This window comes from Plectropomus leopardus, chromosome 6 (genome assembly GCF_026936395.1).
Source record: "Plectropomus leopardus strain MGB_pleo_1.0 chromosome 6, ASM2693639v1, whole genome shotgun sequence".
Taxonomy (NCBI): Eukaryota; Metazoa; Chordata; class Actinopteri; order Perciformes; family Serranidae; genus Plectropomus; species Plectropomus leopardus.
Window position 1 is genome coordinate 15,963,926 of NC_142181.1, and position 14,397 is coordinate 15,978,322.

Genomic DNA, 14,397 nt, shown 5'->3' on the forward strand with positions numbered 1-14,397 from the left:
TGTGTACATATTCAAATATGCAGAGGAGGAGCATTAATACTTACCATTGGACATGAAAGCAAACAAACACACACAGATCAACAGAAACACACAAAATGAACACAAAAAACCCTCAAACAAAACAAAACAAAAAAAACAGAATAACACAGGAATAACTTTTCAATATTTTTTATTAATTAACATTTGTACACAATAAATACAAACTTTGTTTTTTTTTGTACAGCCAATAATAATAATATGCAGAAGGACTTTTGCACCTGTTCTCATTATGTCACCATGGCAACAGTCCGTGAAAAGAGAGAAGGCCAGTTGTTCCAACACATCATTAATAACAGCAGCTGTGAAGCTGCTCCAAATTGAAGGATGAAAAATAAAAGAATTATATAATACATAAAAACCGAAAACAGGCTCATTCCAAATAATTCAACACTGTAGCGGACCAGAGGGACTGTAAAAAAGGGAAAATGATCCTGATCAAAGTGGCAGCTGGCAACAAAAAGTCATACAATTTATATTTGATATGAAGACTGATTGAGCATTTATGGTGGGAAGTTCTGCTGGAAACCATAAACTTCAAGACAAGTTTGAAAAACCATTTTAAATGAGAGCTCAGAGAGACGAGGGAGAGGCTGCTGCCGCTCGAGTCGCTTTAAACATACTGTCACAAGTCGATTCCAGCTCCTACAATGGCAGGGGAGCAGAGGTTTGGATCTGAAACTGCAACTGCCTCCAGTATGTCTCACTTTGTTCAGTGTGGATGCTTCACAAAATGTTGCCTCTAAAAGCTGATGCAAAAAACATATGTATTTTTTAGTACTGTCTTTAATTCTTGCATTACTTTTCTCAGTCTGACATGACTCACCTTTATCAAAGAGGAAATCAATGAATCTGAGTCCAGACCAGATTGTTTCCTGCTTACAAAAGGTTTGAAGCTGTGCCCCGACTCCAAACTGCATATTCATGCTAAACACTATGTAATTCTGAGAGCTATGTTGTACACACTGAGGTATTTTGAAGACATTTAACCTCTCATGTGAAAGGCCTCTTCAGTTCTGATCAACTGGCTTTAAACCCTGTGTAGGTGTGAAACCTCAGACCACAACCACAGAGTTGTTGAGGTCTCTTAAGCTCTTAGTTTCAGACTCGTTAGGATCACATGTGGGTCTTTAGAGTTTGATGGATCCATGGCACCATCGCTTGCACCCACTTATAATCCACCCCAGACAGCCTAACGCCCATTCACACCTGGATCCATCTAACCCTAAAATGATGGCTAGATTGGTTAACAAGATGAAAGAGAGCAATTATATACACATTACGTAGGTGCATATCAAAAAACACCATACAGCACACTGACTCCATGCCACACAAGTTTAGTGAAGCCAACGTTTCAATCCTACTCGGATCTTAATCAGGTCAAAAAAAATCTTTTAATTTTTGTCAGGTTCTTTTTTTTCTGCTGAAAAAAATCCAAGTAGGATCACAACGCTGTCTTCATTAAGCTTGTTTGGCACAGAGAGTAGTGTGCAGGTGTTTTTCCTCAAAACGGTCAATAAAAAACACGTAACCCAAATGTGTCTGAAACTGAGAGCTCACACGTGACCTCTCTATAAGTGTTCACACCCATACAAAGTTTACAGGCAACTCCCGATTAGTCTGGTAAAACAGAAGCATCTCGGATGAAAGGTGAAACACCTTCAAGAAGTCCAGTTGCCTACAATATAGCTCTTAAAATTACCCTCACCAGGCTGACTGAGAATCTTCACCAACATAAACAGTATGCACTTTCTAGAAATGTTTGCTCTTCTTTTTGCTCTTACAAGAAATTAAGAAACTTAACAGTGGCGTACCCACAGGAAATGATACTGCAGCTTTGGAGCATGATGTATTATGTTCTTCACAAAGAGAAAGCAACATTGATGAATACGATGAATACTTTCATTTTTGTTGTTTGATTTCATAGAGCCTTCATACTGCGTACATTTCAAAGCAAAGTACCCTCAAAGATTTTGAATTTGTCTAACCGTCGAGTGTTGTGCTGATGGACAATATTGCTCGTAAAAGTAACAAATAAGATAAAGGAGCTCCTCACAGCTGGAAACAACTGCATGGTCAGAATAAATATGGAGGAAGGAACTGGGACACATCTTTTACATCTGATCGTCTCTCCTTTAAACAGTCACACATGCAAACAGGCCAGGCCCATGTCATAAGACTGCATTGTCTTCAAATTTTCATTCAAAACATCACTTACTTAAGTCATGTTTTTTGATTTTGCTTCATAAGTGTTTATAAAAAAACATCAAATTACACTTTCCACATTTATCTCTCCATCTCTTTGGAAGAGTGGTGAATAACAATAAAAAAAAAAAAAAAACATCAGTCACACTGAAATAAAGAGGGTTCACCATAGACTCAGAATGAAAAGAATAACTTTCTATCCATTCTGATGCTATGTTAAGGTACTGCTACTTTCCAGGGAAGGTACAAATAAATAAAAGTGCTACGTTGCCCTTTCGGCAAGGAGTTTTAAAGGCTTGAAGGGTATTTAAGGGGGTAAGATTTAGTTACTTTCAGTAAAAAAAAACACAAAAGAATTGTACTTAGCTTAATTTGAATGTCATTTGCTAGTTCTGTCCATTTAGTGTGATGTATTTTTATTCATACATCTCTTTTGTTTCCATTAACTAAAGGAAAACGGAGGGATGATATCAAACTGGATATGTAAAAGGTTGATTTATTTTTATGGATGTTTCCTCTGTTGTATTAAAAAAAAAAAAACACTCACTTGGTGATGTGATGGAGTTGCTTGGCTTAAATGTAATGTGTAATGCAAGTAAAAAAGGATATATTGTATGTTGTAGGTGAACTGATCAATGCTATAAATAGACAAAATCAATGTGAGAGGAGATGTGATCTGTAAATTCTATACAGTCCGTTCTGTGATTAATAAAAACTCCTGACCTCAAATATGATCATTGTCATCTCAAATAAAACTTTTCTTCGTCACCACATAGTGAATACTAACAACGTCAGTGCCTTTGAAAGCACCACCGGCCTCCTCCTGTGATACAAGCACACAGAGGCTCACAGAATGAGAGAAGATATAGCAATGAGTGCGTAATATAAAGTATGTGTGTATATGATAGCCATCGATTCACACTGACTGCCAATGGACAGAACAGACATTAGAGAAAGAGGGAGAGAGAGAGAGAGAGAAAGGAAGGGTGGGAAGAGAAGCGGAGAAAAGAGCAGAGAGGAGGATCCAGCCTCCTTTTTCTCTCTTGTTCTTTCATCCTTCCCACCTCTTCTTTCACCTCTCCTTCATACTGTATTTACAATGCCCTTTCAGTATAAGATGAGAATAAAACTTCCACTACATATCAGACATGGTATTCCAATCAGCTGAGTTAGTCTATATGAAACGCTGTGCATAACATTCCTATGACAACAGTAATGTACTGTACTAATACACATTGAATACGTATGATGATAAGGACTATATATGGCGAGGGAAGGGCTGGTGAAGGGGGGACACTGCGTCCACACACCACCCAGTTTCTCTGTCCATTTACTTCAACCCCAACTGCCATCCAAATCATGACACGTTTGGCAAGTTAAACACTTACTGGCTCTAATCGGGCCTACTTCTTAATGGAGACTCAAATTATAGTAAAAGGTGTCAAATAAGTCAACTACACATTTTATTTTACTCATATTTACTATTTATCTTTCACCAGCTTATTTTGTTTTTCATTTTTTTAGTCTTGGCACACATTTACTCATTTGTCTATTCCCTATTTTTTTACTGGACTGTGTGGCTAAGCTAGCTAGCTTACCTGAACAACACATTGAGCACAAGCCTTTTTTTTTTAACTATCAAGTTGAAGCTAACTTTAGTCATAACCAGCTACTGCAACTAATGTTTATCAGCTACATACTGCACTGCACACTGCTGTAGTTTTAGAGAATAAACTCTCGTAAAAGTGGCTAAAGCAATTTAGTCACAGATGCATTAAGAGAAGTGGATACAGCCTTACAGGCCGGGCTCCGTTCATTTTCGATGAAAGTTGGTTAGTGGCACATGAAATCAAAAAATTTTGACTTCTAAAATGACCCCAAGCTTAGTAGGCATCGCTGAGCTCATAGAGCAGACGCACTTTCAGGAGCTGAGCAGCTACTTCCTGTTCAGCCCTTGGCTAACTTGAACGAGGATAGGGGGACGACACACTTATATACAGGGATCTGTCTCACAATGTAAGTCTATGAGCAAAAAGTCTTTTTGGGCTGAATGGCATCACATGATGGACCTGGTAAAAATGTAATTCTATATTTTGGGCACAATGAAAATTGACTTCAAAGCCCAGCACGCTTTCTGGACACCTGATTTAAGCCAATAAGCTACTTGCTAGGCCACTATGCTAACTAGAAGTTCACAAACTTCAGCGTTATGCCTGTATCTTCATAATATTTTAATCTTTAAGTGCATTTCACTTGTCTTTTTTTTAGGACAAAAGAGGCGATAAATCTTGAACTTTAGCGGCAAGCTCTAACTAGCTCCATCCAGTGATGCTACAGCAATATGCAGTGCATTATATAGAAGATCGCAGATAGAAGTGCACATTTATGAAGATAGTTCGCTTCAATTCGGCAGCTAGATGAAAAGTCTGATGATCAGAGTGTTTAGGTACCAGTGTTGCCAGTTAAGCGAGTTAGATACACAGTCCCCTTTCCTCCTCGCAATTTTCCTAATTCTCACATGTTTTACGGGGGGAAAAAAGTTTGAGGAGAGGCAAATGTTAATTGGGGAAAATAAGAAATTATTATATATATATAATGCAGCGCATTTCTTTTTACAATCCATTTGCATTTTTTGAACTACTAGTATTGTTATGCATTCAGTCGTTTTTTGTACTTGTCCTTTAACCCTCTCCTATACGTTTTCAATTTCAGGGCCCCATAACTTTTCATGTTTCATAATTATTTGTTATCAAGTGAGGGAAAAAAGGGAAATTTCTCACTGCAGAATGATCCTCCTGTTTAGAGAGATTAACCACTTGACGATATCTTGAAGTAAGTGTAACAAGATAAAAGAAAACTTGCCAAACTCATCATTAACTTTCCCTCACACCCCCCCTCTCTAGACATTCTTCCTTCTCTTCCTCCTCTTCAGTGTGCTCTGGTTTGCTGCCCAATGAGGTAAAGTTTTAAGGCAAGAATGGAAGGACGGGGGAAGGCGGAGGGGGACGTGTGGGCGGCTACTGCTGCACTTCATTAGGAAGCTAATACGGAGATTACTTAATTGGATACTCTGCCTTCATTCCCTCTCTTTGCTCTCCTCCGCAACTTCAGGATGAGAAAAGATGTGGAGAGGCCGGGAGGGCGTCGGACGTGGTTCAGTTCGGTTTACATCACCTCACTTTGTTTAAGCTGACCTCAGTTCAGAGCAGTTCAGTTCCCCAGCCTATAAGACGTGTCTGTCTGTCATCTGTTTTTATTTTTTCTGTCTCTATAACTGCCTGCCAGCTTGTCTGTCTGTCACACCAGTGTGATCTCCACCTCCTCTGTCTTGTCGCTCTTCTCCTGCGGTCGGCGGGAGTGCTGTTTCGGAGGAGGAGGAGCAGCGCGCACCTGCAGCGGTGAAACAAAACATAATAAATGTGATTTTAAGAAAAAAGGCAAAGTTAGGAGATGGAGACGGCCTACTTTTCTTAATTTGACAAACAGCTTAAAGTTCATTTCTTGCTGTGGGACACAAAAAGTATTTGTTCCCTACTTTTAGGGCCTTAAGAACAAACACAGCATTCTGAAATGAAATCAAAATTGTGAATGACAGGCAGTTTAACCAACACTTTGTGTTATAAAGGGCTGCAGCTAACAATTACTTTCATTATCAGTTTATCTGCTTGTTATATTAAATGTAAGACAATAGAGATAATTTGAATATCTTAAACACCAAGATGGAGTGTACACAGATATTCTGGTCATTATCACATTAGACAAAGAAAAATACTGACAGCAAAAAAACAAAAACATGAATAAAATAAACATATGTTAAAAACATAAACACTGTAAACACATTTTTTGTAAAAGTTTTATACTAACAGGTCGTAGTTTGTTTGGGCCTCCTTCAGGGGTGAATCGCAGCGGCTGAGAAAATCCTGGAGAAACTGGACTCTTGCCAGAGCTTTGATCTACAGAAAAAAAGAGAGAGAGAGAGATTTCTAAAACAGAAAAACTCAGTAAAACGCCACAATGACCTCTTCTCAATTTATTCACCTTCATACAAACTCGTGTGTGTGTGTGTGTGTCTTACTGTGGGTGGGTAGCGGTCCCTTGTGTGACGAGGAGGGCGGTGGAGGCTTGTGCTCCCCGTTGAGTGCGGTGGAGGGAGAGCGTGGAAGAGGAGGTGGGGTGGAGGTCTCGGGGCTGGTGAAAGGGCTGATGGGAGGTTGGTCATACAGCGGGAGAGGTGGCAGAGAGCATGGCAGCTTCAGAGACGGAGAAATCTAAAGAAAGGGACAGAAATAGAGAAAGACATCGCTGAAAATTTGCTGCTCTGTGATCCTAGAAATAGGTCCCATGCTCTGCATCTCAGCAAAACTGATCCCACCAGCTTTATGTGTAACGTTGTTTTTTAAAAAAAATCTAATGACAAATTGACTGAAACTGACCAGACTATAATTAGACTCATCTTGACCTAAAGAAAAAGAAGCTTTTCGTTATAAAGTGAAAGTTACAGGCAGAAATGTCAGTTGAACCTTGTCCTGATGGTGGTGCTGTAAACACAACACGAGCATGTCATCGTCCTATCTAAATAAAGTGATAGGAGTATCTCTGTCTTTCTCACCTTCAATTTTCTCAACAACCAATCACCTGATTGACTTCACACTTGGTGGGTGTATTGCGACGACCCAAGGAAGCGGAGTGTCGATTGCACACAGTAGTACGTTACGCACATACTGTGTGGTGATTTCAGAAGGAACCCCAATTAACTGTTACGCCACCAAATGGTACGCTGGGTACAGCTCCTCATCACTCGCTACTTACATTCAACAACAGATGAAGAAAGAGAGACCAGAGATGTTACACTGTAGCATAACATTTCAAATGTGAGCGAGGTAACTGGAAATAGCCTGGTCTCAAATAACAAGCTGTCAGCAAATATTGCTTTTACTCAAGCATTGCATCTGGGTGCAATCATGTAAGGAACTAAGAAAGCGCTTTCTTGAGTGTGAAGGTGTTTAGATGAGCGGTTCCTCGGGAGCAATACTTCAGGTAAAGCAGCATGCACGTTCCAAACAGACACATTTTGAACACATTGAACACACACTTCACCAGCAACATATAAGCAATAAATTATCGATATGTACATCCAGAAGGCAAGGAGCAACATTAGCATTAATTAATTTATTTATTTATAATAAGGATCCCCATTAGCTGACAAGTTAGTCTTCCTGGGGTCCAAGACAACATATCATTACATTACATCAAAAACAAACAGTAATAAAAAATAATAATAGTAATCAATAAAATGATACTGTTCAACTGGTGACTATAAGTCCAATATTCACTCTTTTTCACTCAGTTGTCCACCAACTCCTGCGGGAATTATTTGTCTCTTTAATTGCTAAATGCTCCACTATGTTCACCAGGTTGTCTCTAACTTTGTCTGTGTGCTGTTTGTTCCTGTGCAGGTGTTCAGAAGATTTCTCATGCTTTTTCATCTGAAAATAATGCTTTGAGAGTGCAAAGAACTAACCAAAACAGTTCAAGTTGCTGGCTGCTTAACCAAAACAACAAATTTAAAGATGCTAAAATGCCACAAAGGGAAACTGCAGAGTCAGCTGATAATTCTCTATGGGGTTGTCACTTGAAGTAATCCTTTTCACATTCCTGTGATTTCATCCATAGTTAATGCAAAAATACTGACTGGAACAGCTTCTGTGCAAAATTAAAAGCACCTTACAGAAATATCAAAGACAGTTTGACAACTTCTTTCCTTGGCAGCAATCTAGAGGTTTCTCATTTTTTTTTTTTTAGCAATCTTTCCCACATCTTACTTAAAAGACGCTAGTTCTGGTGTGTGTTATGTCTACAGGCTTTTAGGAAGGGAGCGGCTGTTTCCTTCCTGTTGCTGAGCCACTAATAGGGCAGCACTCTGTGCCACAGATAAGACTTCTTTCTGTGATTGCAGTGCAGCGTTTTTTATCAGAGCACTGCAGGAACACGGCAACTCTGATCCACCATTTGTGAACTCTGCCCTGCTGATAGATCTACTGGACAACAGCCAGGAAAGGAGGGGAGAGGGGGGAAGTGGCACACTAGACTACACCATGTGCTTGGTATTTCTGCCCTGAGGAAATACTGATAAGACCACATTTCCAGCTCCTTAAGAGTAACACGTTCAATGTCTGTGTGTTACTTAAAAACAAGTATGTCTTCATTTAAATGCTCTCTATTGTGTTTGAGTCTAAGAGTGCTCATCTCACTTACCTGTGACTTAATATCTGTGAGTCTGCATCCATCAACATACCTGTATGTCACCCAGCCCTCCTCCACTGGTCTCCCCATTCTCAGTGAGATCTTCGACGAGCACGGACGGGAAGACGCCCACTCGTCCGTTGAGCTCCCCCTCCCAGAAGCCATCGTCTGTCTGAGTGTCGCGGCTCAGCAGGCGGATCACGGCTCCCTCGGAAAAGGAGAGTTCCTCGTCCGCCTGGCCTTCATAATCGTAAAGTGCACGGACATACATCACTGTGAAGAGCAAGGAATACAAAGGGAGAGAGAGTGAACAATAAGATACACAGAAGGAATAATTATTCTTGGCGAAATGTAGTTCCTCCTCTGGCTGGCCGTCATTGTCATAAAAAGAATGGTGCACACCGCTTGAGAGAGAGATACAGAGAAGACCGAAAGAAATAATAATTAGGTGACAAAGTTTCCCCATGTGCCTGGTCAGAGTATTCAGGTAGAGCAGATACAGTAGAAAATCAGCTGAAAAAAGAGAGAGGAGGAAAATAATAAAGAAGTTTGAAATTAAGGCAGGTTAGGAAGGATGAGTAATTGTTAAATAAAATAAAATGCCACTTATGTGACTAATGAACTATCTTTATGCTGACTGCATGTGGATCATTAACACCCAAAGTCTGTATGTGGATGCACCAACAGTGCTGCAGAAACAAAAGAAAGGGGCACAAAGAGAGTTAGCTCAGCTCTTGCCCATTTTATTGAACTGGTCTGCAATTTTAACCACCGGTGTTTTGTTCTGTTTTTGACCAATTTCATTCAAATGCCACGCTCTTGTTTCTGTTCAGGTGAGTAACTAGAACAGCAGCGACAAACATTTCTACTTATTTAAATCTAGATGTGGAAAAACATTGGCCAAAATAGAGACAGTTGAGGAAATCAGGAACTTGTGGAATCTGACCTTGTACTGAACAACGGCTCATTTACCCCTCAGCTTTTGCCATTACAATTCTGTTTATTACAGCAGCCAAAGAAATATTTTTATCTTGTTTTACCGAGCAAGGTAGACAACCCACACTTACTTATTTTGATAACACTCTGCTTTGCAAACTGAATGTTGTTTACAGCTGGATTCTGAGCAACTCCAGCAGAGCAGTAAAGAGAAAAATGCCTTAATCAGTGGTGCATAATAACCTCATTATGGGAAGAAAAAAACTCATTTACACTGGTAAAACTGGAACTAGCTTGTTTACTGGAACTCCTGGCATGCGCTCAAATTATTTCAAAGAATAATTTACCATCGGCATACTTACTGTTTGTGTCTCCATTGATGCAGCTGGAGTGCAGCTCAGGCTCGGTGGAGTTGGACGAGGTGTGTGATCGAGCATCAAGTGTAGCCAGAGACTGAAGCATGCTCAGCAAACTGTTGGAGGTCGGGAACTGCAGGTATTTCTCTGGGACATAGCCCACGTGACCTGTCTTATTGCGAGCCTGGAAAACACATACACGCACACAAACAATGAAACAATGAAGAAAGGGAAGAAGAAAACTATGAAACTGTGAAAAGCTGTGAAACCAAATGGAGCAAATGCACAGGAAGCAACTCACAGAGCGCATGAGATAATGCTTAGGCTGTCTACAGGTACCAGAACTACGATTTATTGCTTTTTAAGAACATTTTTAACCAAAATTAAAGCATATTCTTGGAAAAATCACCTTTTTCTTATTCAAGCATTACATGTTACTATTAAATTAAGCAAGTTATGTATTGCACTGTGCAGAAGTAGATTTTATGTAAGAATATAATAATAATAATAATAATAATAATAATAATAATAATAATAATAATAATAATAATAATAATAATAATAGACAGGACTTATATATTGCTTCTATAGGTGCTCAAAGATACTTAAAGAATATGGTTGTTAAAGTCAATTTGGTTAATTTACATTTTGCCAACAGGTAAGTGCAAGTATAAAATAAAAGACCGTATTTTGTTGAGTAGTACGTTTAAAGATTTATCACATCAAAAATGTGAACTTTCACACAGAAGAGCTTGATTCATTTTGACAAAAAGAAAATGGATAAATGTTTGTGGCTATTAGGACCTCAACAATTTCAAATTTATAACAATTTAATGACTTTTAATGTATACTCTTCATGAAACTGAATGTATGTCATTTAAGTCTTTTTAAGGGCCTGCAGGACCTGCAGAGACACTGACGCTTCTGATGTTGTAACTGTAAACACAATGTAGAGGTGGTTGATACAGCAAAGTTGTTTCTAATCTTATATGACTGTAATTTTATATAACGATAACAGTACATATTGTGATAAAATTCATGTTCTGTAAATTCAATTCAGAAATAGTTTTAAAAATCCTGCTGTTCTTCATCACATTTGATTATTTCTTTTATTATTATATTATTTTATATTATATATATATATATATATATTATATATTATTATATTATTTTATTTATTATTATCTTTTATTATTATTTCAAAATCATGCCAGAATTCTGCCCCGAAATGCTCCCTGCAGTGGAAATGGTACTGGCAAATCTCTAAACAATGGATTTTTCTGGTGGCATGGTATATATAACATATCACCCAACCATAATGTAATGCAGATCTGCGTGAATGTCACATGAGTGTATGTTTGTGCACCTTGACCCAGTCCTCCATGTCTCCATCCTCAATGACCTCCAACATCTCCTGCTCATCAATAGTTAACTCATCTGGCTGAGAGGCCTGAGGGAAAGAAACACCAACAGTGTCAAAGACAGTACAAACACTCCATACTTGAATGAGCCCATCATTAATAATTCATTTTGAAATGCTAAAAATCTCATCCTGCTTATTTATGGCACATTCATCAACATTTCACACTTCTTATAAATGCAGCACTGACATTCCCCTTTGCTTGCCTCAGTGCGTGCATGGAATGGATGCATGCGATTGTGTGTGATACTGTGTTTTTGTCGAGCAGGTAGCTGCAGACATTTGATATGTGTGTGACCATGTAACCGCAGAGGGGTAGCTGTGTGTGTGTGTTGGATTTTTACCTTGTATGAGTACAGGACTTTGCAGGTTAGCGGGTAGTTTCGGAGGGTTCCCGAAGGACTGGAGCTGCTGTCGTCAAAAACCTCCATGTTCTCTTCACACTCCTCTCCCTCCTCACGCTCCAAGTCCACTGTGCCCTTTAACACACAAACACAAAGCAAGATAAAGTCAAAAACTCTGATAATCACAAGGACAAAGAAGAAAAGCACCATTCACCTTTAAAGCAAGTAAAAAAGTAAGCAAGTAAGTAAGCAAAACGTTGTCCAAATACACCACGATGATGTTTTGTGGAGACACCCAGAGAGGTGGCTTGTGTTATGTTATGTTGTTTGTCTTTCTCTGCCCCTGTTGACTGGTACCTACAGCTCTACCACTACAGCTCCTCAGTTGCAATGTTCATTTAACCTTTTCAAACCTGATCAAACAGGTCTGATTCATTGTAGAAATGGTCCGAAAATAAGCAAGAATACAATCACCTGAAAATAAGCAAAATTCAAAAACAAAAAAAAAAGGTAAGGTAGAAAACAAACAAGAAATGACCCATTTTTTTTTTCCTAAGATCATTTTAAATATATGATTATAATAATTATGAATATAGCTTTCTGGAAATTTACAATTTTTTTGTGCTTGTAAAAGGCTTCTGAACACAGAACAAGAAAAATTATGACCATCCAGGTTTCAAAGGAAAACAAAGACTTTCACTTGTTTCCCCCCCTTTCTGTGTTTGCACTCACTCTGTGCTAGTGTCACGATTTAATTTACAGCAAAGCTTACCTTTGTTTCCTGCCTGGGTTTCTCTGTCCTGCTCAGTGCGGGTACTACAGCTTTTAGAGACAGGTGTGGAGAGACTTATGTTTCATATGAACCAGCACCTCCCTCTTTTGTTTCATGAGAATTTCACTGGCTTATATGAAGGTCATGTGACCAAGCTGGTAGAAAGATCCATCACACACAGAGAGCTGACCTGCTCGTAACAATAGAGTTTGTGTGTGTGTGTGTGTATGTGTATGTGTGTGTGTGTCTGTGTCTGTTTATCCATTCCCAAGTGATTGTGTTTAGTCATCAGATTTCTGTTGACACAGTAAACTACACCGGTGCAGAACAAAGCAAATGTGTGTGTTTTGTATATGAGTTGAACCTAGGAATCAATTCCCTGTGGGAATAAAAACCTCCAGGTGTGGTCCTATAGTGTTTCCTGATAAAAATTCACAAACTCTAATCAAAGCTGTTTGATTAGTTTGTTACTTGTTCACTTTACTGCATTGATTTCAAAGTGCACTGCACAGCCTCGGGGCCAATTTCATCCTTGAAGTAAAATGACCAGCATATCTTTCAGTAATAACCCAATAAAATATCACCAAAAATGCATCTGTTTGTGTCTGGCAACACAGCTGAGATGCAGACCAATGGGCGATTTTATGTTTCCTGGAGGTAATAACTGTGAAAGTGATATGGTAATGAAGGCAGTGGTGGCCTGAGGGACTTGAGGGTTCATAGCTCACAGTATTTCATAATCACATTAATAAAATTGAGTGGAATGAGGAAAGGGTCGAGGGAAGTGCCTGCTCTCCGCTCTCATTGTTTTTATTTGCTCTCCTCTGCAGATTATTATTCACAATCTATCCATCCTTCCCCCTCTTTGACTATGGGTCATTTTTTGACCTCTATCTAATCAGCAAACTACTGTTACAATCCCTCCAACTGTTTTCTCTCCATCTCTGTCTCTCTCTTCATTTCCCTTGTTCCACCTTGTTATTATAATCCTTTTTTCATTGACACTGTCAGTCTCTTAAGGCTCAAGTACACTCCAAATGAAATCAAAGGCTGTTGAACTGCTGTCAAATGCCTGAATACTCAATGTGCCTCCTGGTCTGTTCCTTTAATGACACCCACGCCAGATGGAGGACTTTTCAGCAAGACTAGCCTCCAACTGATTTATCTTATAAATAGTGCAAGGAGAAGTATAAAGAAAACTTTCAAAAACAAGCATGAATTTCCAATAGCTGTGACCATGTACGACATGCATCTACATGTTCATGCATTCTCTCACACACACAACCTCACAAACTTTTGTCACTAATTCAATTATGCCTCCACACAACAACCAGTTCATGAGTTATGAAAGGAGATGTGGCAAAGTGGCGTGTGTGTGCAAGTCTGTGAATCCATTTAGAAGTTATGGCCCTTTTTGTTATACACCAATGTCAATGTCATTGTCACTATAAAGTTGCTTTGAGTGGTTGGAAGACTACAAAGGGGCTATACAGGTGCAAGTCCTTTTACCCAAGCAAACGACAGAGCTGGCCGGTTGCAGAGGTTACAGCTAATAAGCCCAATGAATAAAAGTTTTTAAAAATTCACAATAGGGCTCTGACACACCAAGCTGACAGTGAACTGTCGGTCATTGTTGGGCTATCAGTCACCCAAGTTTTTGCAGCAAATTCCGCACCATCGCACTAGACAGCCGCCGTTAGCTTTTTTTCGTCCGATTCAGCATGGTGTATCAGTGTCAAAAATGGCAGAGCCCGTCAGTGAGTGAAATCACTATGATTGGAAATTCAACTCAGTGCACGAAAGAGAAACAGAAATAAGTAAAGCAAACAAATAGCTAAAGTCAAGACGGCGTGATCAACACAAACTCTTCATATAGAGAAAGGGTATTTTTTTCCCACCATTTAGCTCTTTATTAGAAATTATTCATAATGGTTTGTGTTGTTGTTCACTGACGCATGGTTAATATAACTGTTCTTTCAACATCGGGTTGTGTTGTCAATGTGTGAACTGGCTATCTAGCATCTTTAATCCCTCCTGATGATCTTCTGGTTCCTCTTTTTGAATGTTGAACACAGACTACCTCTG

The 14,397-nt window shown here is 39.2% G+C and overlaps 1 protein-coding gene across 3 annotated transcripts in view; it reads right to left on the reverse strand.

Moving 5' to 3' along the window:
* Nucleotides 1-152: 152 nt before the first annotated feature.
* Nucleotides 153-14,397, reverse strand: part of fchsd2 (FCH and double SH3 domains 2) — an 81,063-nt gene continuing 66,818 nt past the window's right edge. For all 3 annotated transcript variants that reach the window (XM_088078869.1, XM_088078868.1, XM_088078870.1), the window contains 7 exons: nt 11,541-11,675; nt 11,143-11,226; nt 9,783-9,960; nt 8,537-8,757; nt 6,317-6,509; nt 6,106-6,194; nt 153-5,631 (listed from right to left, as the gene is read on the reverse strand). In XM_088078869.1, coding sequence (XP_087934995.1) covers nt 5,539-5,631; nt 6,106-6,194; nt 6,317-6,509; nt 8,537-8,757; nt 9,783-9,960; nt 11,143-11,226; nt 11,541-11,675 — 993 coding nt within the window. In that variant the 3' untranslated portion in view covers nt 153-5,538. The remainder of the gene's footprint in view (nt 5,632-6,105; nt 6,195-6,316; nt 6,510-8,536; nt 8,758-9,782; nt 9,961-11,142; nt 11,227-11,540; nt 11,676-14,397) is intronic.